We start from the raw sequence: 26,531 nt of genomic DNA, 5'->3' as shown, positions 1-26,531 counted from the left end.
CGTACTGCACAATAATACAATCACGTTTAATGATATATTATATAATATATTATATTTATGTATATATATTACAATAATATGGATATTTTTATAATATAATAATAATAATAATAATAATAATATATAGATAGTAGAAAACAATAACAATCTTATATTATGTAATAATAATAATAATTATATTATGTACAGGTTGTTAAATCATATATATATACGCATTATTTTATACGTCATCAAAACATAAACTTTTGCATTGTACAAGTTTAAAAAATAAAAACTTACGATTATTATAAATAATTTATTACAGAATAAGTTTTTTATGACGATGAACAATATCAATAAAAATTATAGTATTATTATAGTGATCGTACAAATAAATTAATAAATAAATATCATATTATATATCGTAATATTCTTAGACAATAATAACACGCGAGTACGCGCGCAATATAATAAAATTGCAATATAATATCGTGTAATAAGCATCATAATACGATGTATTATCATACACATCCGATATTGTAATGCAAACGCACGACAACACGTACATCACAATATAACAGTATACGTATGCCGCCGTTCTCCTCTTTATATCATATTATATGGATCGTATAATCACTGCGATATCATATTATTATATTTTAACTATTTTTGTGTTGTGCCGGCACGTGTTTTCGACACGTAAAGAGATGTGTACACCAAAAACACAAAAACCGAACACGAGCAATATACGACTGGGACGTTTATCACAGATAAATTTTATTCGGCATCGAGACCGTGTGCGAAACGAGGACGAGGGGAGCGGTATTTTTTTCGTAGACCATATTGCCGGTGGTGTCTTTTGTGCAGCACTATGGTCGAATCTCGCGATGTTATAATATATTATTATGACCGACGACCGCGCGGCCAACACGACGTTATATTTTGGTTTTGCACTATATTATTGCCGGCGGCGTTACGGTACGCGTCGTCTATGAAATAATAGTTTAGCTAAAGCAACGTCCTCGCCTATCACCCCGTCCCCGTTTGAATGTTTTTGGCGTAACGCATTAAAAATAATATATATTTATACTTTATACACACACAAACACCAATATAATATACGCGGATATTATATATAGTGTACGTACAGGGCGATTCTCTCGACACGCGGTCGCGCGAATGGAGTTCGGCGTCGCGTCCCGCCGTCACGGTAAACCCGCACTGACGACGGTGTTCGGTGCGAGAATCGCCGCCTACGTATATTCAATATATGTTTATAATGTTACAAGGGATTATTTACACGCTTAAAATTAATGTCCGACGAACGCCATCGCCGAATTGAGAAAAAAAAATAAAACTTTCGATTTGCCGTCTAAACGGCGTTGCCCCCCCCCCCACACACACACACACTTCCGAGTAACTCCCACAGTCGCTGTACAATACATAACGATATATATTATGATGATATCAAGTGTGCGCTCGTCGTCAAAAAAGCAAAAAAAAAAAAAACAATTTTATTAATTCGAGTTCGATAACAATAATAACATATTATATATTATTGTCTATATATATATATAGTATTAATAAAAGACATTCGGTGGGCGACGAAAACGTGTTCGAATGATATACGAAACACATCGTCAAAACTACCAGATTTTAATAATAATAATAATAATATAATAATAATAATGATGATGATAATAATTATAATAATAATAATAATAATAATAATAAAAATAATAATAAAAAAAAAAATAATAATAATTTATCTAAATGGGATTCGCTTGCGAACGTATAACAATTAAAATACCTGTGAATCGCGATAACGGACGTAATAATAATAATGTCCGCCGTCATAGCCGCCGCCGCCGCCGCGGATCATCAGTTGACCGCGACGGTGGTGGACTGGGCCGGGGCCGCGGTGGCCGACTTCCTGGACGACAGCATGTTCTTGAGGCTGGCCACCTCGGACGCTAGCCGGGCCACTTCGGACTTGAGCCTGGAGTCGTCGGCGGCGGCCGCGGCCGTCGGCGCGGTCGCGTGCACGGCCCCGTCGGCCGGTTCGCCGCTCATCGTGACGGCGGCCGGTGACTGCATGGCGGCGGCGCGGGGCGCGGCCACCGAGGCGGCGGTCGGGCACGCGGCGGCCACCGAGGCGGACGACGGCCGGACGCCCCATTCGACGCCCAAGCTGATGCCCGAGTCGCGCTCGTCGCTGCTGCCCTCCGCGTCCCACGGCGGACTGGCCCGGCTGCTGCCCGGTTCCTGCTTGATGGCCTGCAGCGACAGCAGCGCCGTGGCCGCCACGTCCTTGTCGCCCAAGTGCGTCTTGTGGCGGAGCTTGTGCGGCAGACAGTTGCCGCTGCCGTTGCCACCGCCCGCGCCGTTGACGATCGCCGCGATGTTGTTGCCGTTCACGGCGCCGATGATGCCACCGTTGCTGTCGTTGCCGTGCACCATGGACACGTTGCCGCTGTTGCCGTTGAGCACGGCGATCGGCACGCCTCCGCCGCCGTTGGCCATCATGGCCATCATGCCGTTGCCGTTGAAGTGGTGCCGGTGCCGGTGCTGATGGTGGTGGTTGTTGTTGTTGCCGTTGCCGTTGTTACCGACCAACGCGCCGTTCGGGCCGACCACTCCGCCAGCGGCTGCGGCCGCGGCCGCGGCCACGAACGCCAGAGATATGGGCACGCAAGACGACGAAGTGTCGTCGCCACTGCCGCTGCTCAGCTCGTACGGCGACGGCGGCCGGCGGCTGAGGTTCAGTACGCTGTTGGCGGCCGCTTCGAACGACGGCGGCTGCAGTGGTGGCAGGACGGGCGCGAACGGGTACGGCGGGTACCCGGCTTGGGCCGCGGCGGCCACGGCTGCGGCGGCCACGGACATCGGCAGACCGTTCGAACGGTCGCCCTGCTGCTGTTGTTGTTGCTGCTGCTGTTGTTGCTGTTGCAGTTGATGTTGGTCGACGGGACTGCCGCAGTCCGACTGTGCGCCGCCGTAGTACGAGCCGTTCATTTTGGGCGTGGTCGACTGGACGGGTTGGTGGATGACTGACGTGGGTATGGGACCTGACCCGTTCTGAGAGTAACCCACCGACGAGGACGACGACGACGTGGACAGTTTCGGGCGTTTAGTGATGCTCAACACTTGTTCGTTTGTCGGCAGAGAAGCCATGACCTGAGCGAGGGGCAAAAGAAAAACAGCCGTTAGTACATCAATGCGTTGTGGTCAAATCTTTCGTCAACATTTTATTGTGCGCATTTCGCTTAATTCGTTTCTGCAAGCCTGTCATTCGAGTTTAGTATATTATAAGTGTTAGCCAAGTAATATAGATTTCAAGAAGTTCAGGAAAAAACACGACCTACAGAATCTAAGAGTACATCGCCTCATCGGGCTCGACGTGAAAAAATGTTGAACAACGAGCAGTGCTATATATCAGGGGCAGCCAAACGGTCGATCGCAAACGATTTCAAAGTCGATCGTGTTAGAATTTATTTTTAGGCTACGCACACGAAAATTAATCATAGTGGTTAGATTTTTTATAGAAGTCGATCCACAAAGGTGAAGTATATTTTTAGTAGATCGCGGCCAAAAAAGTTTAGCTACCCCTGCTATATATCATTACTCAAACTTTGACTATCATAATGTACCATATTTTATTTATTTTTATTTTTAAAATAACTGTTAACGTGGTAAGATTAAATCTCTCATAAAACGATTTTTAATAATTAACAGGACTTAACCCTAATGATTCTGTTAGAATTATTACCTGTTCAACGCTGACTACGGCCTCGCCACTGATACCGAACTTGTCCTTGATGGCAGAGAGTTGAGCCTTGAGCACGTGATTCTCCTTGCTCAGTTCGACCACCCGTTGTTCGAGGATCATGTCGTTGAACCGCCTCTTTTCGCGGGACCGCTTGGCCGCCTCGTTGTTGCGTCGCCTTCGGTCCCAATAGCTTTCATCTTTCTTGTTATCCGGTATGAATTCACGTTGCTTACGCTGCGCAAAGAACTCCTTGTGCTGCAGGTGCGCCGTCAGGTCGAACCCAGGTGGGTATGGCTCACCAGGGCCTGGCGATTCCGGACCCGGTGATACCGAATCGTCGTACCTCATGCTCCCTGGACCACCCGACTGTTCCATGTCGCTACAATATTGCGGCATGGCTCCGCCACTGTTTTGCTGCTGCTGTTGCTGTTGTTGGCGTTGCAGATGGATTTGGTGAAGTTGCTGTTGCTGCTGTTGGTGGAGTTTCTGCTGTTGTTGCTGGTGGTGATGCTGTTGCTGTTGTTGCTGATGTTGGTTTGGTTGCTGTGGCTGTTGTGGCTGAGTTTTCTGTTGATGATGATAACTGCTAGCCGTGTCCGCTACCATTTCTCAACCTTAAATACAAAAACATAAACGTTAATTTTACACCGTAAAAGATATAGTTACATATATTATATTATACCGACGAGTACTGAGTCAGATTAAAGTCCAAGGAAAATATTCATAACATTGCCTAAACAAATTGAAACGCAACTTATAGCGCAGACGACACTGAGATCAGAAAGGCTTTTCTTGTATTGTATGTATGAGATGGGCTTCCGTTAAACTATATAGTTGGTTAGATAAGAGAAGGAATTTTAACTTTAAGGGAAGTTCGCATTTGGATGTCGAGTATAGGTAGATCGCTTCATGTTGTTCTCATATATAAAAAGGAGTTATTGGCATTATCTAAATTAATCTTAGTGACATGTAATTCTCGTGTTAACCTTCAGATCAGCCATTGCCGTGAAATTATTTGGGCTAAATACCAGGGGATAGGATTTAATGCAGTAAAAACAAACGGCGATGAAGACGGTCGGGGAAATTTGTGACGTAGTATATTATGTTTATTAATTTAACATGATTGGTTATATTGGAACACGCGTTTACATATAGTCAACCTTGAGAAGAACGTCGTTAATACAACGACGGCGGTGGAATTCCGAAACTACTGTTTCGCAACAGACACGTGCCGTGGTCAAAAATTACAACATACTCCCCCCCCCTTCACCCGCCAACAATAGAACACGTTCGCGGGGAGGCGTCGGAAAAGCCTCCCCCCCCCTACACACATCATTGAAATCCTAAACGGACCGAATTGAAAAATGTTTATATCTATGAAGAATAAAAGAATATAGTTTATTACATATAAATAATTGGCCAATGATGTTACTGCTGCACAACCGAGGTAATCACCGAAATGACCACATTCGCATTACCAGTAGATATTACGTATTAATATGTTGTAGAGCCAACTTCTATACGGTCGTCATGTTATAACACAATAATAAGTAATAACGCGTATATCATAATTGTATAAGTACACAATATGTTATATAAATCGCCGTGCCGGCCAAGGACAACGAGATCGAGGAAATACAACAATAATAATATAAACCGAGCAAGGTCACCCGTAACGATATCCGACGATGTCTTAACACTGGTTCCGTTCGGCGAATATTTTTTCCATATTTACACGACATCACACAAGTGTTATTATATAATATATTATACACAATGCGGTAAAAGGTATGGGTAGTTAAATGTTGCTCTGCAGCAGTACGCGTGCGGCTAACCCGTTTGGTAAAAAGCGAACGGATCGCTCATTTACAATCGCCTTATGTTGATGTTAATTCGACGAGTTATATAATATTATTAATTTGACCTTTTGAAAACAATATCGTCGAGGTGAATGACGATCGCATAGATTGTCGTGGTGTATTACGTATCCGACTGATACCAGCACGACGATAAGTGATCCGATGAGGATCGATAAAAACCAAATTGTATAACCGATTGCAATCGAAACTCGACAATCGCTCACTGCAGACGCGGCTCAATTTCAATGTGTATTTTCAATTGATTAATCCACAACAATAATTTAATAGCATTAACGATGTTAAAATAATACCCGAACGCGATGCGATTCACGTGCACACGCGGCCGTAGAACAGCCTTAATTTGTTAGAATATCTACACAATAACGGTGAGTGTGGAGCACGTATTTTAAAAGTACACAGTCGCGTGTGATAAGTATACATAAATATATATATATATAATAAGTATATGTATAAATGGGCAATCGTTATTCGTTGATAAAAAGAAGAGAGTTCAACACCATTGATAAATGATAATGCGATTCTCAAATATTATTCTTTGTTATTGAGGAGGACATCGATCGATCTTTGTATATTGATCTATATTGTGTATGTGTTTTGTAGTAATAAATATAATCTTTTCAAGATTTGTGTTTCTTTTGTCATGTCGGTTTCATTCAAAATAATATATCGAATCCTGACATTGATCACATTTTGAAATATACTGAGATGCTGCTTAGAATAGAAAAGGTGTGGAGAATTTAGAATATATAATAATATTGTGCGATCGCGTCCAAACATCAAATACTCGCCTACTCTCGACAAAACGAAACGTTTCGTGTAAGTACAATACAATAATGGTAATATTGTAGATACCGAATAATGTAATTAATAAACGAAAAGACGACGATGGTCGTCGAGATCGGCACGACGTCGAGTATAGGTGTATATAAATATTATAATATTTACTACGATAATAGTACTACTGCGGTAGTAGTAAATAATTACTACAACAACAATTATAAATAACATGATCGTTGGTACGTCTACGTTTTACATTACAATCGGTTGTAATCGTCCCGAGCAAGTAGGTAGGTAGTAGGTGGTAAGTACGTGTACGTCATAATATGATAACATTATATTATAATTTATGGGCCTCGTCGACAACCGCCGTACGACTCTTCGTGCTCGCGTTTGCACATAATAATATTATTATCGTAATTTGTTTGTACATAATAACATTATAATATATTAACATTATACAGCGTCGGCGGTTGAAAATACGGTCGAGCGGAATAATCGTCGTCATCCAAGTCGTGTGTTGTCACCGTTTCGTAATACACGACGTTGTTATTACAATAAATAATAATATTATTTCGCGCTAATGTACTAGAATTTTTTTTTATCGTAATTTTCCTATCCCCCCATCCCCCGTCTAGTGTTTTCCCTGAAACGTTTTTGTTTCGGTTGGCGCGCGAGACCGTGCATAAACGCGGGCTCATAAATGAACCGACCGAATTATTATAATAATATTACAAGCGCACCCAATAATAATATAACGTCGATAATACAACAGTGTCTCGTCGCTTTTAACACTATTAAAGGACGTATTATGCAAATAGACGATACCGTCCCCGTAGACGGACCGGCAACTGCGATTTTACATTAAAGGTAATCTGTTCACGAGCGGACTTTACCCATAGGGTTTTGCAGATAATCTAAAAGTGTTCACGTTCTTTTACGAAAAAGCGTTCAACTTTACTACTTCATTTAAGCCTTAAAGTTTTATTCTGACATATAGGCCCGCGGGGATAACGTTATTTTAACCACTATTGTTCGCCAACCCAACACTCTAACTACACGAGATAATCATTGATCACGTAACATTATAATATTCAATCAATAATTTACACTCCCATGCCAAGGACACATAGAATTATTATTATATTATAATTATTTATAAATGGTATATTTTTTTCCGAATTAAACGTTGATTTAATATATAATATGTAATATAATTCGCACTTGACAAATAACATTTTTACTACTATACAATATTGTATCCAATACGTCATATTAAAGCTTGACATTTTTTTTATAAATAAATCGTGTTGGTCTAAAGACTTAAAAAGTTCAAACCTACCCCTTCTACCCCTCGCGCACACGCTTATGAATCTTGTAACGGTGGCACCGGATTCGCAATTTACGCCATATCACTATCGTCCCCGTCATGAAATTGCGTTATTGTTGATTACACATAAAAATACATAATATCAGAATCATATTATTATTATATAGTGCTACGATAATAATATCGACATATCACAATAACGGTGTTGTAACGAGCGTGTGGACGTCGACCCCGAGGTGGGCGGCGGGTTGCGGGTGTGCCTTATCACCGTATTAATAATAATATGTTATTACTATTTATAAACAGCTGCAGCTGCCGTCTTGCACAATCGTAATTTTTTTTTATTTTCCCTTTTTCTCTCTTCACCCTTCCGACGGCGATTTAAACGGTAGAGCACGCACACAATAATAATAATGCAATATACTTTGTGATCATTATTGATTTTTATTTATAATGATATCAAACCGAGATGAAATCAACAGGTACGTGGTTATATTGTACCTCCCGAGAAAACACATACATATTATTATTATTATTATTATAAAGGTACACAGACACACGACACGAACGACTAATGACACCGGCTAATGATGATGATAATAATTACGTCTGGCAAAGTCGGATCGTTTATAGGGATATTATATAACGGATTGACGATCACTCGGGGATCAAATCATCGATATCTCTACAATAATAATAATAATAATATTTACTAAGCGACCGAAAGAATAACAAATCCAAACGTCAAGGCGTTCAATCGAAATCGGGTGGGGCTAAATAATAATAACGATACATAATATTATACACACAATGAAACGCATTACGCGGGTTTATGTAATAATAATATCGTGCACGCACGCATTATTATGCTCGTATATATACGTTTTGAAATCGTCCGATGACATTGTGCGCGAATTTTACGCGTCGTAAAAACCTCGACGGCCTTGGACGTGTTACACACGACTCGGGTTGAGCAAAAAGCAGAGAGAGAGAGAGAGAGAAAATTAAATAAATAAACGAAATAAAATAAAAATATATACACTGCCAAACGCCGCCGCCGCCAATGCAAGTGCTCGGCAAGTATACATTACTACTATTTTATACATTATATTATTATGAGATAATCGTCGTCGTCGTCGTCGTCGTCGTCGTCGTGTTGGGCGTGCTGTTGTTTTTTCATAATTTCGCGAGTGCCGGAGATAATGCGCCGATCGCACAGTACATAATATTATCATTATCGTTGTGTGGGATCTTGTAGGCCAACTCGGTCCGACCGTCTTGGCCTTCACCCTCAAGGTGAAGTTTATACATTACAATATTATTATTATTATTATTATGTTGGACGAAACGATTTTCGTATACGAATAATAATGTTTTGACCGAAATCGATTTTGGGCTGTTTTTTTTTTTTGTCGATTCGTTATAATATTGTTATATATTTTATTTTTGTTTTGCATAACGCGCGCGGCGTTCGTTGTAATACGTCTGTGTCATAACACTCATAACACTACGTGTTGTCGGCGCGCTCAATTGTTATTTAACAGTGTGCAGTCGTCGTCGTCGCAGACCAGTTATTTATGTTTATCATATTAAACCGTGTGTATATATATGTGTGTGTGTGTGTGTGCATTTTTTTTCATTTTTAGCTCTGCGAATATTTTTATGCGCCGGCCTTTGGCACACGGTCGGATCTCTTGGCGTGTACACGGACGACGGTTTCGCGAGCGCGCCGATACCGCGAGAACGATATACACGACCCCCACCACCGTTCCCGACGGCGAACCCTAACCGGCGGATACCTGTTACGTGCTCTACCGTGTCGTTCGTCATTATTTGTTGTGTTGTTTTAATTGATCGCATTATTATCTCGGTACACGCATGTTTAGACGAACCCGGTTAGAGGTCAGCGGGCGTAACCTTTCATATGTTAACCGTTTTATCAGCAGTGTAATTGATAACCGTTTGACCACGACTGCAGTATAATCGGACGACGACAAGTCGAATATTTTTCGAATTTATGCCAACACCCGGTATAGCAATGATAGTATAGCGTTTATTGAAAAGATAACCAGAGCGTTTTTTTGTTTTTTTCTCAAAAACTAGTGGCGTTCTACACAACAATTGAAAATGTTTAAAAAGTGGTTAAAAATCTCGTTTTTAGGTTGCTCGTGGATTTATTTTAGGTTCGTTTCGCCACTGATCGACACAACAATACATATCGGTAGTATATAATTTTTTTTTTTTTTAACGCAGCATAACATAATACCATTAAAATATTATCGGCATTACGTAACGCACGGTCGGTCTGCCGATATAAACATTGACCTTAAGCGCGGCGTTACGCAGATATTCGATTGCAGTATAATAATAATATAACCGTAGTGGTCATGTTGCCCGTGTTATAATAATATTGTTCGACCACGCGACCATAATATAGCCGGGTTTCCACGACTATGCCGTGTCGTATAATATAATAATAATAGCGTTTAACCGACATTTTGTTACCTACGTATTTTAGATGAGACGTATGGGAAGACCGTGTGGTCTGGGCTCGGAATGTTCTTCGTACATTAGCCAATTTTCGAAATACTTTTAAATAAAACTATACTATTACAAGTCATTAATAACCACTTATCACTTCACCCGGTGAAGTAGTAAAATATTTTTAACTATTTGGTATATTATACGGTAACGCGTGTTAACACGGTTTACATGGAAAACGATGGAGACAGTGTAATAGTAGCTACCTTAAATAGTGGAAACTCAATGCATAATAATATTACGCCCAACGATCGTCTGTGCGACGACAATTAATATAATAATCTTCCTATCGTTTCGATCCCGTTACCGTCAAATTATTCGTATAATGTAGCACGAGCTCGGCCCGGTTACCGCAGTAATAGTCACAATATTATTGTGTTATTAAATCGAACTCGGTGGTGAATGTGCACTACAATAAGACGCCTAGTAAATCGACGGAGGAAGACGAAATAGTAACAGAAAAAAAAACCGGAACGAGACGGCGGCCGTTCCGTTCTACTTCCGCGCTCCGATTCTCGACGTGCTCTACTATATGCATTATTATGCATATATCTATATATTATATTGTTATTAAACTCATACCATTCATCGACCCGCTTTAGCGCCGGGCTACTTCCGGACTCGTCGTTCGGAAGTGTAATTGCCGATCGTCATACACATAACCGGGCTTTCCGCCCAAATCGAGCCTCTCGCCGGTGCACGTGAGTAGCATGAGTGGCCACTCGACCCAAGTGCGAGCGCATGCAATCATTTTGCAACCGGTTCGAGACGGCGAAAACATTTTGCGGGAAAACTTGAATGCGAGTCTACCGCTGACGACATCGCACCCGCCAATTCAGTCATGACGTGTTATGTTAGCTGCAATAGTGTTCGCCGACGGGTCTATTTATAGATATATTTACAATGGGCGAAATGAGTGACGTTTAATTATTTTTTTTTCTCACTACCTGTTTTTATTAATTTTTCCCACTGCGGGGTACACGCCTACTTGTTTAACCGCGTATTCGACTACATCACAATGATGGTTTGATATGTTATGTGAATTCTATGCACGTCGATCGTATAGGTTTGCATGTCACTCATGGATTCTGGGAGATTATTAATATTTATACTTGAGGCCAACTATATAGGAATTTCGTGCGATTTAAATCAATGGTTTCCCGTCCTAAACGTATAATATGATTTTAATGTTTTTCGCTTTTATAGAAATATAGGCCGATATTGACCTAGATATGCACTTCGATTTTCAAAATGACACCGTATTTATGCTTCAAAATCATAGTCGGCACAATAATATTTCTACAGAATAGACCAGGTGCCTGTCGCCCGAATCGATGTTGGTTTATTTTTTACAAATTTGTCGGTCAAATGTTGAGTACAAAACATTTTTTTAAAATTTTTTTTTCTGGCAATTTATTATTATAAATTCATTATTTTATAACCCAACGTTATATAAATATACTGTTTTTAATAACTGACGAGTAGAGAACAGCGATTGTGGTTTGTGATGAACATTTTTCTAGGCCTATTATAGTTTATATTATTAGTGTTGTTACTATTATTATTATTCTTTTTTTATTCAATATTGTTTACGCTTTGAAATGTGTGAATAAATATACAATTATATTTCTCTTTCTACGTGAATCCTATGAACGTTATATTATATAGTAGCATTGCCCGCCACAATGGCAACACGGCACCGCGAAATTATAATAATTACGTTTTGTGATCGTACAACATCGATCGGAACGTTTCTCGGTATAACCTTCAACGGGGTCTATAAAAACATAAAATACTCTATCCGAGCATTGCATACCCACCTGTACGAGTAGCATATAAACAGCACAGTTGTACGAATCGTATGTGTAAATATATTATGATAATATTATACACTATCGAGTATTCTATTTTTGTCACGGTATACTCGAACATGCGATAATTACGAAGGAATTTCACGACATAATTACATCGGAATAATGATTGCGTAGCGGTTTCCGAGTGGGATCGAACACATAAAAAATAAAAATAATAATAATAACAGTGTTACGGAAAACTGCGTACGGTATTACGAATAGAGAATATCGCGGAGGCCCACGCTCGTAAAACCCGTGCCCTATATATTATTATTATTTATCACGTTCGATCGTTCGCAACTCGTATGATGTGTCTGTGTATATTTTACTTTGTAAATATGTAACAGAGGTATAGGTATACGTACCTATATAGTTATTAGATTTGTTTTATCGTCGTCTTAACACCGCGTAATCAATTAATCACCACCGTGTGCCCCCGAGGGCCAAATATTATATTCATATGCCCATCATAGACGACGATACGGCAACAGATGTCCATCGCTGTCCATCGTCTGCGTTTTATTGTGATTGGATTTTAAGAAGTCGAACTGTCGAAGTCATCGTGTCATCGCAACCATCACAATATAATATAACGTTTGTCAGACTAACAGTTCGTCTCAGTAGGCCGCCGTTACGATCGCAGTGCCTCACTCGCATTTGGTTTAGACATATCCGCGATTTTCCTACAAATATAGGTATAGGTACTATAGGTATGCCTATCCAAACCGAATGGAACAAAGAAAACAATAATCGAATGTAGGTAATAGGTCGTGGTAATGTGCGTAACTACTCGTACGTATATATTTTGACGTCGCGGGTGTACCTATTCGTAGCGGCGGCGATGACCGACATAAAAATCGTTACGATAACGCGCGTTATTACGATACGATAATATCGTTTCGCACTCAATATCTAAATGGCCCGGATTCGCGGTGTTTTACCGTGACAGGAATTTTTTTTTTTCCAAACGCAATCACCGTCACTGTGTCAATACCGACCGACGGTGGCGTAGTGTATACCAATAATATATGTAATATATTTTATATTATGTTATGACTTATAAATATTATACATTGTGTATTTGGAACGCCGTCTCGGCGGATTTCACCCTCGGGGGTAATGACCCGCAATACACCATATCATTATTATATTACTATTATTGCCATTATTTTTATAAGTATATATATATATATATGCATATTGCACGCCACCCTACATAATATAATATACTGTATGTACACGCGCAATGGGCTTATATATATAAACAATAAACGTAAAACGATACATTTAATAATATAATGATGTGTGACAGTATAAATTATATATAATTACACTAGCGATGGCCAGAACCGCGACCGAAAAAGTAACACGCGAATATGGCGATAATGAACTACTGAAGAAGTTATATAGGCCTATAAGAGGTATACCCAAAAGTAGACGAAGTCGGACTCGAATCAGCCGAACCAAACGTTATCGATAATACGTTTTGATTACGACCACAGCTACGGCCGTGGCGTTGAAATATATCACGGTATATGACTACAATATATGAGTTATACATACAGGTAGCGTGTGTTTTAATAATAATATTATAGGAATAATAATAAGCTATACATTTTTTTCCATCCACGTTTTAAATCGTCTATTTTAAATATAAGTGTTTATACTGGTTTGGTGTATACTGTATATTATATAAACATATACCATTGACATAATATTATGAATTTATGATCAATATTTTTGTTTCATGACTATTGGGAAGTTGAAAAAAAAAATCTAAAATATCGTGTTACTTACTATTATGATGCTAATTTCAGTTGAGTATGTTTTATGCGTTTTTATTTTACACTGTTGACAAAAGCGTCATGCAACTGAATAATACTAATACGTGTTTGGCTAAAAAAAAATGTTCATCGTCCCGAAAGGACGCCAACTTAGTAGGTAATCATTTCGGTAGAACACACAATACATTGGCCTTCCAACAATAAACCATTTCTTAATTTAACTTTTTTCAACTATCGGTATATTTAAAAATTAAAACTATACAGTATTCTCACAGTAAAATAAAATATAGACCCGCAAGATGAAGAACCGGTATATTATACTTCTCAAGTGTGAAATCACTAAAATCGGAAATTAATAGTCCGGTAGGTATAGTTGCTATAAATGGTACCCTATATACTATACCTATGCACTTTTCCGAGCAAAAAATACATATCCATTGCACTCAGTCGTTCATTAAATTAACATGACGTTTTTCACTAATTCTAAAAAAATAATTTATTTTTAACTATACCTACCGTTTAGCCTGAAAAATATAGGTATTATTGAATTTGGTAAAATTATAATACAATTATGTGCAATTATCGAAAAATATTCCAATTAGCTATTGTTGTATTAACGACCGCAAACGACGAATACAACAGACGTTCTACCAACAATTTACTTAAATTGGTTAAAAACACGGTTAATGATTTTTTTTTTATAATAATTATTTTAATTTTTTTAAGATATAGGTTTAATGTTTTATTAATGAAATCATTTCAATGTGTTCTCAACCGTGCGCGTGAACTGTAAAATTACTACAATATTATATTTTTCCCATAAAGTAAGTTATATTTTATATTCACATGGCACTTTGCTTTACCTGTGTAGACTTTGTTGAAATAATTATAAATCCGTTCCAAAAAAATATCTTTTGCAACAATGAAACGCAAACGAAAAACAGAAACATAGAACGTTATTATGTTGTAATGAATTTGGAAAATCTTAATAAGTTTTTAAAATCAAAATTGAGTTGATATCTAATATAGTGTAGTGCCGTAGTATTCTGGCGTAATAATATCTATTTTTCATTTTATACTATCTTTACTATCTATGAGTATGTTCTTCAAATCAATTGAATGTATTTAAATCATAATCCATAGCCCGTATTTCTTAAAAATTTATATTTTTAACGTTCACAATGATGAATGTAGGTATCATTGTTATATACATTTCTGTTTAATGATTAATTTAATATCGTGTACGGAAATACCCCGGGAAATACCGAGGAATTGGAGGAAAACAATTATCATGTAGGTACACGCGATATTTGGGAAACCCTACAGAAAGACAAAATTAACGGCCCACAAATTTTTTAGATGCATTGTAAAGTTATAACGGCGTGCATAATATACTTCGATTCATTGCGAAAACCGTTTTGGTCCACACGTTCATTATAAACAAAGTACGCTGATTACTCCTTGGCGGCAACCTTGAACTATAATTGCATTACGACAAAAAGTACGATGAACCCAATCCACTGCAGATTTTGACTGAACATATAATATATTAAATTTGTGGTGGATTGAGTCATAATATTTGCTATGAGACTATCGTATCTGTTGCGAAAATATTTTCTAAATTTTTCAAGTACCTACTTTGGTACGTTATAAATATATGTTATTATACCTATCTATTTATAAAGCATTTAAAGCGATAAAAAAAACTGTAGTGCGTTTGTAGAATGAAGTGGACATTGTCTTATTCGAAAAGATTACGAAAAAACTATGTAAACCCATTCGTACACTAAATACATACTTACGTAAGTTTATAGTTATATTTATATTATATAAATAACAATAATTATCGCCAATTAATTTACAATAACATAAAATAATGTTTAAAAATTAATTAAAAACAAACATTATATATACCCACTACAATAATATATAAAGTAAAAATAACCTCTTCAGATATTATACATTTATATTATATAATATTATAAAAAGTATGATAAACTTACACTCACATACAATATTATTGTATAGAACATTACAAGATGACCTATATCACATCCCTATCATTTTTTTTTTTAAATTCATGCGTTTACTCGCAATTATAGGTGTGCGAAATAATAATTTATTAAAATCATTATAATATTAATATCCAAAGTTTTCGAGCATCATCTCGTATTTTTTGTACTGGTTTTTTTTTTATTACAATTTTGATTTTATTAACATAATATACAAATACAAATTCATTAACTTTTCGCTAATTGACTACGCGGGATATATAATTTATCTTCGCGATGTTCTCATTTTACGCGGGTGTCATAAATTAATATCATAATATATAAAATGTAAAACACCGACCCAGCTAGATCGCTAGTTGTTGCAACAACGACAAGATGCTAATACTAAGTTGACAGTGTGTATTGGTTACTAACATCTCGCGTATTGTCTCGGGCGCCGGAGATTTGAATGCTGGGGCAGTGACGACCGCGAGAACGGGGCACGGAGCGAAGGCGCCGATCGCGACTTGAAGAGGAATTGCGAACGAGAAAAAAATTTTAAAGAATTTTACCACCGACGACGACGACGGGAGGGACGTGTCGTCGGCGGAACACATTTACGATTTAATAAAAAAATTTCGGTGCGGCGTAAGTGCGAAATAAAAAATAAATAATATAAAATATTGTATAATACTCACGATTGGATTGTGTGCGGCACGCGGTCTGTCGGCGGCGTTCAGGACGGTGCGGTATCCATGTGTCGTGGCGCTCGAACGCGCGTCGGAAAAATAAAATCGTCCAAAAACGTTAATTATTTTTATTTTTTTCCTCGACCCGCTGGTGAAACTGCCGCTATCGATAGATCGATATTTTTAAGGTAAAAATATTATTATAACGAAATATAATAGTTTGACGTGCCGCGTATCGGATACGGAAAAATAATTTTAATGTCTATAAATAATTTCGGTCGATTAAAATAATATTATTGTCGCAATCGCAGACACCGGTGCGGCGAACTATCACGCGCTCCTCGCTAGTGTCGTGTACGCGGTCGCAGACGAACAATAAGTGTACACACTGACGGACCGGCACCGCGCGAAACCGAATGAAAAATACAAACGACTGCGAAAAAATAAATAACAGCGGTTTGCGTCGTGTCGCGACAGTACTTGCTGGGCGGACGCGACGGAAGCGACTGCCGCCGGTTGCCGCGTCGCTGCCGCTGCGATTATATTATTACTATTATTACTATTACTATTACTATTACTATTACCATATCACTATAATATTATTATTACTATTACTATTACTATTACTATAATATATTATTATCGTTGTTGTAGTATGACGCCGCCTCCGCGCGTATACACAACGTACGGCGGTGGTCGGGACGTCGTCGGTGGGGAGACCCGCGGGCCCTCCCGCCAAACGGCTTCGCGGCCCCCACCGCCGCCGCCGCCGCCGACTGACGGCTACGATCGTCGGCGGCGGCGGCGGCGGTGGTGGTGGCTGGTCGACGCGTGTCCGCGACAGTACCCGCGCGGTTCGGCCCGCCGTCCGAGTCGCGCGCTGATTATTGCCCGTAATTCGTCTGTAATAATATTATAATATTAATATATTATATTATATTATTGTCGTTGTCGTGTTATGGACGTTGCGAAAAACCAACAGAACAATAATGACATTGTGCGATACGATTATGTTCCCGTAGATTGTTTGATTTCGAGCGCCCGACCGTGACGGATGTCACATTGTATATATTTTCCTGACGGTCAATATTAATATCGCGTGGGGAGGTGCCAACGGTCACAAATATGTGATATGATTTTGCAATAATACGTTTTTTTTCTCGAATAAATCAAATAAATTTCCCAAAGTACCCATGTATATACTACCTATAATAAGGTACTCCGGAAATAGAAACAGCCGATTCGTTCAATTATTCCCCGCCGCGGTCGAAATTTCAAAGTCGACTGATATCGGTCAGACGAGATTCGAAATTCGCTATATCAGTCAGTCAAAAATACAGCGATGAAACTTGTGCAGTATCCTCGTGGGGACAATAATGCTCATTATCAGTATCATTTCTTTTTTTATGTGTATAGTATAATATGTGACTATGTGGATTTTATTTCTCGCCTCTTTAAAATGTAGATATAGTAGACGACACGCGTATTTATATCGATGTATTATGTAGATATTAGATGTATAGTTTCGATAAGTAGGGTATATCTATACGGCGCGCCGTGTATACATATAAATATAAAATATGTAAACGAGGTCAATACCTGTGGGTCGTAACTGCATGGCACAGCTTTTTGGGACAGCTGTGATGTATAAGGAGCGGAGAGATGTAATATAAAAAAGTATTGATATATATATACTTTTTATATTTTATTAAAAATATATTTGATATAATAAAGCTGCGGTATATGCTTGATTAAATACAGTGCATGGTGGCGATCGGAAGATGGAAACCCCTCATATAACATAATATATACGATACTTTGTATTATATTATTTTATACATAGTTAATGGTTACATTGCATGTTACATATTACGCGGAGCATGACTTGAATAGTTTTCGCACATGGAATATTATAAAATTTGTAATTTTAGTCTAACATATATAAAGACGTTGCTCTCGCATTTGGTCTATTTTGTACGCTCTACAGTATATAACCTGCGGGCTGCACAGCTAATTTATATGTATAGATAATAACCGTAATGTAGTCCAGGCGCGTTAAAGACGCTATAGTGAGCTAGATTCTGTTGAGCTTAAAATTAATTACAATAGGTACATACCTACATTATAACTATGATGAATAATAATTCATAGTAAACAGTTCCCAACACGTACTGTGAGATGACATTAGTAAAACTACCATATAACCTACACGTATTTTGGCGCACTGCAATGTACCTATATAATCTATAATGTATAATATAATATAATATATTATGATGTTTATGTTATTTCTTCTAATAACATACTCTCGTATAGTCATAACTATACTACAATTTTATATTTTATTTTGACCTCAAGTATACTATATAGTTATTTAAATTGTGTACTGTGTATTATATTTAAATGATTTTTTAATGATTATATCAAAATATCAAACTCGAATATAGGAAGTAAAATATATGTTTTTTATCTTATTTATTTTTATATATTAATTTGGCAATACGAGTAATAATATACTTGAGCCACTCAAGGCTCAAAAAAATTAAGTCAAAATGTTAAAAACTAATGTATAACAATTTGTTACATGTGTTGTTTTTTTCAGACTATATCGCCTATACACACGGCCCTCACAAAAGGGGGGACCAGTGAGTATAATACCATGGTCCCGAGGTTCGCGAGCTCTCTAAGTGCCCGGGAAAAAAGACATAATATTATATTCATATTATTATTTTAAATTAGGAAAAAATGAGTCGTGCCACTCTATATTCACCATATTATCTCTATACAAAATTGGTATATAAAATATAATTTGATTTCTTACTACATAATTTTGTGTAAATTATTTTTATAACATAAAACCGAAACGAATAATTATTTACATTGATATTTCATTATTTGTAAATACTTTTTAAAGAAATGTTACCTATGTTAAAATTATTATAAATATTAATATAAAACGAAGGCCCGGAATTATTTACAGTACCGTAGTTGAAAAATTCATGTGGGGGTCCTTCCTATATACATATGGTATACTTAGAACAGTATATAATATACCAGCTCGACTGATTATTACAAATTTTATGGCAGTACTGCAACTTCACGCTTCACGCCAACCAAACATTCGAAAACAATATTTTTATGTATTAACATTTACCACTACAATAATAATGTGTCCTATAGGTACTAAGTATACATAATATGTAGAATATAACGGTGTTATAACATACGTATACGGCTAGATGTGTAATAGTTTGGCCTGAGTTTATAATTTAACATTTGATAATTATTTTTCTAATCTAAACCTACCGCTGATTGTAAATTGTAATACCATTATACTTACCATACACAGAATGACCCACCGTCCCTAACATTTCCATTAAAATTTTTTTTTTTTTATAAATCTTTAATTCCTGTAGAATTTTTATAATATTTATTTTAAATTCCATCATATTCGTTATCGTGTTATAATATTATATTATAGATTTGAGCCAATTTATATGTATAAATATATCTGAGTCGAATCGTTAATTTCCGTTAAATATTCATGATATAATGTTATATGAATGTGTTAAACGTTCTATTCAAATTCTAGGAAGTATATATATAATTACATCATAGTGTAAATGTTTAAACAAGAGGTGGATTTAATGGAGGTATTGGCGCGTTCGAGGGCTCTAACACCGCGATGTACGCTCTCCCTATATAATACAATATTATATCGTGAAACATAATCGCGTATAAATTTTACTTGTAACTTTGAAACACACTGTTGCTATTTAATTTGAACTAATAGAATCTTGTACAATAGGCGCAATTTAATGTACCTATAACTAAATTTAAATACAAGATCTATTTGAAAATCCTCAATAAAAATTAAATTATTAAAGTACGACAAATGGATTGGAGAATTTTTTTGTACTTATAACGCTTAGTTTCATAACTCCCATTCGTGTAATTATTTCAATTCAAAAAAAAAACCGCACGAGAACACAATATGTTAGAAAATGCAATCGGTATTCAAAGATCAAGTTAACCAATTAAAAAATGCTGATTTAATTCGTATAAAATAAAACAATATAATAATAGGTAAGTATAAAATTCATAAAAATATTATAATTTTAATATATTTGTTAAAAATTAATTATCTAAGATTTTTAATTTAATACATTTGATAGAAACTTCGTCTTGATTTTTTATTGTTTTTAATTATTGTATTTTTTATAATAATATTAAAATAAAAAAAAAAGGTAAGCAAGTATGTACTGTACTATATGTTGTACATTAGGTGTCGAGTAGGTCACTAATATAGGAGTCTTAAATTTGAATTCAATGATATACCATTGTATACGAATAACGATTCTGAGTGGAAAAGGTGTTTATTATATCGGCCAGCTATACCGCCAATAAGTGATTTTTTTTTTTTTTGAAATAGCATTATAGTTAAGTAAATTAAAGTTATTTATTTTACTTTTAGTATTATAATAGTAGATTGATAACATTTTTTCCAAAAATACTGCATTTATCATTTAATTACTATTTAATTATTATATAATTTATACCATACATTTACGTTAACATCATTTTGTAAACACCGCAAAACAGTAAAAATAGTAATTTTAAAATTTAAAATGTCTAAAAAAATATAATGTCTATACATTTTTAGATCTTATGGTTTCAGTATAAAATACTTATAAAGAATTTTAATTATAATTCAAAGCTTATGTACACAATGAAAAGTTTTTATGAATTGTTAACTACAAAATGGTTTGAAATCTTTTGCGATCTTGATGAAATTCGTTAAGAATCTAATTTTAAATACATGTAAACAATTGTACATATTATGTATTTTTAATTTTTATTTTGGCCCAGTGAATTATTTTTTATCAACATTTATATAAAAAAAAAATTGAACATTTCTCATCATGCTTAAAAAAAATATTAAAAAACAGTTAAACAAATTTGAAAAATTAATCTTATAATTAAAATGATAATATAAAATTGGGTAAAAATTTCAAGTATCTATTATTATTTTTTTTAAATACAATAAAATATCAAAAATTGTTTAAAGAATAATTAATATTTTACAGGTTAATATTGAATGTCGTTAACATATGAACTTGAAATGCTCATAAAAAAATGAATTGACTTTTCGATAATTGAATTTTTATACATATATAGGTTGAAAAACTAAGAAAAAAACCTTGTATTAAATTTTCAAATCTTGCATGGGTATAAAAACAAAAATTTTTATGGACTTCTATAACTATAAAATAATTTGCTAATTTTCGAATTTTTATGAATTTTGTCAAAATTCTAACTTTAAACCAGGATAAAAAAAATATTGTTACTATAGATTTTTAATATTTTTTAATTGAGATATTAAAAATTTATGAAAAGCTCTAATAGCTTTTTATGAAATTTTCAAGCATTTCTACCCCGCAAATAATTTGTAATCGACATTTATAAAAAAAAAAGATAATCAAACTTGAAATTTTCTCATGCCTATAAATAATTGAAAAATATTCGAAATATTTTGAAAAAGTTATTGTAAATAATAAACGATTGTATAAACATATTTTGGTAAAAAATTCAAATACCTACGATTATTTACATCAAAATTTCCGTTTTTCCTTAATTTTGTTTTCCCAATTATAAAAATATGTAGACAATAGTTAATTTTTAAATTTGACCTCCAAAGTACAAACTAGATCCAATTTTATATCAAAAAACACCCTTGATTTTTGAAAATCGAAGCATTTTAATCGAAAATACTTACATTACTTACTCGTGTACTCAACCACAAAAAAAAACACCCTGATATAGTCAATAAATTTAATGCTCCTCTCAGAATTTAAAATAAGTATTTTAAATATATTATAACTATATATTTTAAATTAAAAACTTAAATATGGAAATGGTGCAATCGTTTGACTTTTGGGGTACATTTTAAAGTTAATTATTTTACGAAAAACGTACGTAATCGTGTGGTACCCATATAAATCACATATTAGGCATCAGCTAGTGCATTACTATATTATAATGAAATGCGTGTAGGTGTACTGTTGTATATTATGCTTTTTATTCCGCGTATAATCGCATAAATCGTAAATATATTCTCATAAAAAACAATATTACCTACCTATTATATTATGTTATATGACGTGTTATATGTTTTAATTGTCTCGTGTAAAAGAATTTTATTTGACGCGCATAATAATAAAATTTCCAAAACGACTCAAAATGTATAATAATGTTGTATGTATAAAGCGCATTTATGCATATAATAGGATATATTAAGTATTATTCGACTGCATTGTATAATATAGTGCATTGATTATTATTTTCATTTTTTATTTCCTTTTATTGGGTAGGTGCCTCAAGCGCGTAGGTATCCTATGCCGTATCTGTCGTCCGTCTCTCGATGTAAAATATGTGTAATGATATTAATAATTTAATAATAATAGTAATTGTATAATTTCTACCGTCGTTATTACAAGATGTTATTTATTACATATTTTATTTTAACATAATATGTACCCAATATTCGTTGTACACGATCACTGTTCAACGATCATTTAAAATATTTGAGCACGCCCGAGTTATTCGGTTTCTGTCCGACGAGGACAACATCAGACGCGATGACATTGCAGCAGCTATATAGCAGTCGTCGTGGACGTGCGCACCTTGCGAAATCGAAATCATTCTTATAATAATAATTATTATTATTTTTATTACCATTATTGTTGTTGTTATTTTAATGTTAAAATTGTTGTTTGTATATTTATGCAACACATATTTTATACTACTACATTACTACTATACTACAAATTCAATAGTATTATTAAACTATTATTATTAAAGCACTATAAATAGGTAAGCGGAGATAAAAAAAAATTGATATTATGTCAATCAAATGAGAATGATATTTATTACTATACGCGACGATAAAAACTTCCGAGCAGTTCTATATAGCTGTTAATATTTATTAACATCACAAAAAAACATCGTATTGCTTAATGTATAATACCTACACGATATAATACCGTAACTAATAACTATAATAACTACAATAATATAATTGTATTCGTGTATTCGGTATTATCGGTATTTCTATATATGTATATATATCTTATTATTTATTTAGGGGGGGGGGGTGATCAAGAACTTGTGCGTAAAAAAGTTGGTTAAAGTATAGTATATAATATATTATTATTATTATCATTTACTAATACCGCCGGTCCACCGCATCCATGATTTCCCGACAGGTCGTATTGTGTGTTCACCGTGTATCGATATAAATTATTATTATATTTTAAAATATTTAATAACGCTTGGCAGCAATAGCCATTGGGAAAGATTTACATATTTTATTTATTTTATAAATATGAATTGGGTATATAAAAATGAGATACATGGTTAACAAATAGACATGTCAATATAATAATACGCATGAACAGTATACATGTATTGTGAATAGTGATATATTGTACAAAAATACAAGGTAAGTATAATATATAGCCACGCGTATAGGTATATCTTCTGTATAAAACCTTATTTGTAATAGGTATTTGTATATACACCACAAGGTGATTCATTTAAAAGTTTAACATATGCTCATTTCAAAAAGTCTTAATTCTTTTGAAAATATTATTTTTACATAACTAGACGTCATTGAAAACCAATTTTAACCATCGATAATTTTTTATGCTTTTTATTTTTTGAATAATAACATACATTTTTAATTTTATATTCTGTAGTAGATTATTTTTCGGAGTACCGCCTACTTGCAACAATTTATACTTGAATTCCTATAGATTTAGATATTTATGAGTTAAACACATTTTTATACTCTTCTTTAAGTTTTTTTGAACTCTATATACTCCACAAAACTAAACTTTAAATATTTTGATTATAATTCTTTTAAACCATGGGTTTGATCTAGTAATATATTCCAAAAAATATTCTGTCTATAGGAACGTGGAATCAAAAATGTACCTATATACATTATACTGTCATTAAAAAAGTAAAAACTTAAGAAATTATAACGATATAAAAACATCATTTTTTTGTTATTCAATGACATAAAAAAATTGTGTAAAAAAAAATATTTTTAAAAAATTAAAAACTTTCTGACCACCTTGTACATATTATATTGTAACGTAATAATATACGATGACGAAATATACAATTTATTTTCTGCAAGTATGTATATATAGTAGGCATTAACTGCTGTCGTAGCGCATTGCATAGGTATATGTAACACGGTGTGTATATACAAATGATTGTATAATATATGTATGCATTTGCCTATAGGTACATCGAAAACGTCTCGCCGTTTATAGACGACAAACACTGAAACACGTGCTCTATTTATGTAACACATATACACACAGACGCGCAAAAACACGCAATACGATATGTTACGATAAAGGTTTTTTAAACACTCCATATAAGTACGTTTCGAGCGAACAAACAACAAGATATACGATGTCGAAACGCGCGCAGCAATAATATATAACGGTCGTGTCGCGGGATTCATCGGCTACACAATATGATGGTCTATCATAACTGCAGCTTCATTTCGTTCATCGTTAATATTATCAGCTATCCGTCGAGGCCGAGTCCGGTCCTAATGTTATATACATATATTATTTAACTGAGTACTTATGACTTATGCCAGAGCACAATAATCACACATATATTTGATAAAAGAATATTATACTATTATACGAAAAAACAGAAATGTTTATTGTCAAAATAATGCACATACAATAGTCAGTGAGCGTGAGACTTTTATCCAAAGATATAGAACCCCAAATTAACCAAAATCATAAATTATTTAGATCAATTTTAAGAGAGCACGGCATTAACGTCTTTTTAAACGCCGAATTAGCTACCCAAAGGCGGATATAATATTGTCGTGAGATTTAAAATAAATACGTTTTTTTTTAAATTTATTTATTTCACATTTTGAGATTTTTCCATACGTTTCCTCTCGTGTCTTACGCGTATTTTTATAATATAAAAGATTACAACACATGTATATAATATTATAATATATTCTTATATAGCTGTGGAATGGTCTATATATCTGCCATATCATGCTACTAAATTCGTAGACAACATATCGGCGGAAATTAATAACGATTAGGTTTTTTTTAACTATATTTATACTTCAAATATCTACACTCATTGTTATTTCCATAATATTTTTCAAATATCACCAGAACGGAAACTAATATATATATTTTTTTTTTTCATTTTGAGTTTGGGTAAAACAAAAACGGCTGTAAATAACTAAACAACAAGCATGCGGCTCTCAAACACTAGCACACTGCTGTATAAAATAATAATTTTTCGAAACGATATTTCAAAAGCGTTGTAAATGACAGAAAAAAAGTTGCCTTGGACAAACACTCGAGGGACAGACATATACTCACACACACACACATTGTACGTATTTACAACTATATATATATATATATATATAGATACACGTATGACGAAACGTGGGGACGAATCAAAAACGGCTGTGTGTGCTCAGCAATAATAATATATACCTACGCGTATCTATATATATATACATAATATAATATAAGACCGCGGTCTCGCGTTTCGATGACACTTTACCGAGAACTATTAGTTTACTCGAAAAAAAAAACGCTGTAATTAATAACAATTAATTCATAATAACGTATAGACGTGTACCTAATGTGGAAAAAATTCGGTTGGCATATTCTTCTGTTGCTGTGTGACGGGCACGTGCGTGCGTGTATATATATTATTCTGCTGCCGAGTATAGGTGTACCTAATATAATATCTATCTACATAATAATATTATAAAATATCAGTGGCGTAGCCATGGGGAGGTGTTGAACCCCTCCCACCCCCCTTCTGCCGTATTTTTATCAAAAATATAATGTTTATAGGAATACAAT

The 26,531-nt window shown here is 35.0% G+C and overlaps 1 protein-coding gene across 1 annotated transcript; it reads right to left on the bottom strand.

Moving 5' to 3' along the window:
* Nucleotides 1–584: 584 nt before the first annotated feature.
* Nucleotides 585–17,120, bottom strand: LOC132924104 (putative mediator of RNA polymerase II transcription subunit 26). Its single transcript, XM_060988206.1, has 3 exons — nt 16,603–17,120; nt 3,749–4,362; nt 585–3,156 (listed from the first exon to the last, which is right to left on the bottom strand). Exons 2-3 carry the CDS (start codon nt 4,352–4,354, stop codon nt 1,861–1,863), a joined length of 1,902 nt encoding a protein of 633 aa, XP_060844189.1. The 5' UTR covers nt 4,355–4,362; nt 16,603–17,120; the 3' UTR covers nt 585–1,860.
* Nucleotides 17,121–26,531: the final 9,411 nt, after the last annotated feature.

The sequence above is a fragment of the Rhopalosiphum padi genome, chromosome 3, assembly GCF_020882245.1.
Source record: "Rhopalosiphum padi isolate XX-2018 chromosome 3, ASM2088224v1, whole genome shotgun sequence".
NCBI classification, from domain to species: Eukaryota; Metazoa; Arthropoda; class Insecta; order Hemiptera; family Aphididae; genus Rhopalosiphum; species Rhopalosiphum padi.
This window is presented reverse-complemented; position numbering and strand designations above follow the sequence as displayed.

Bases quoted from the DNA above. Each gene is read 5' to 3' on its own strand.
- LOC132924104 (XM_060988206.1), bottom strand. From the start codon at position 4,354: ATGGTAGCGGACACGGCTAGCAGTTATCATCATCAACAGAAAACTCAG. The intron at 3,157-3,748 runs GTAATAATTCTA...CCCCTCGCTCAG, and splicing joins CCGTAGTCAGCGTTGAACAG to GTCATGGCTTCTCTGCCGAC.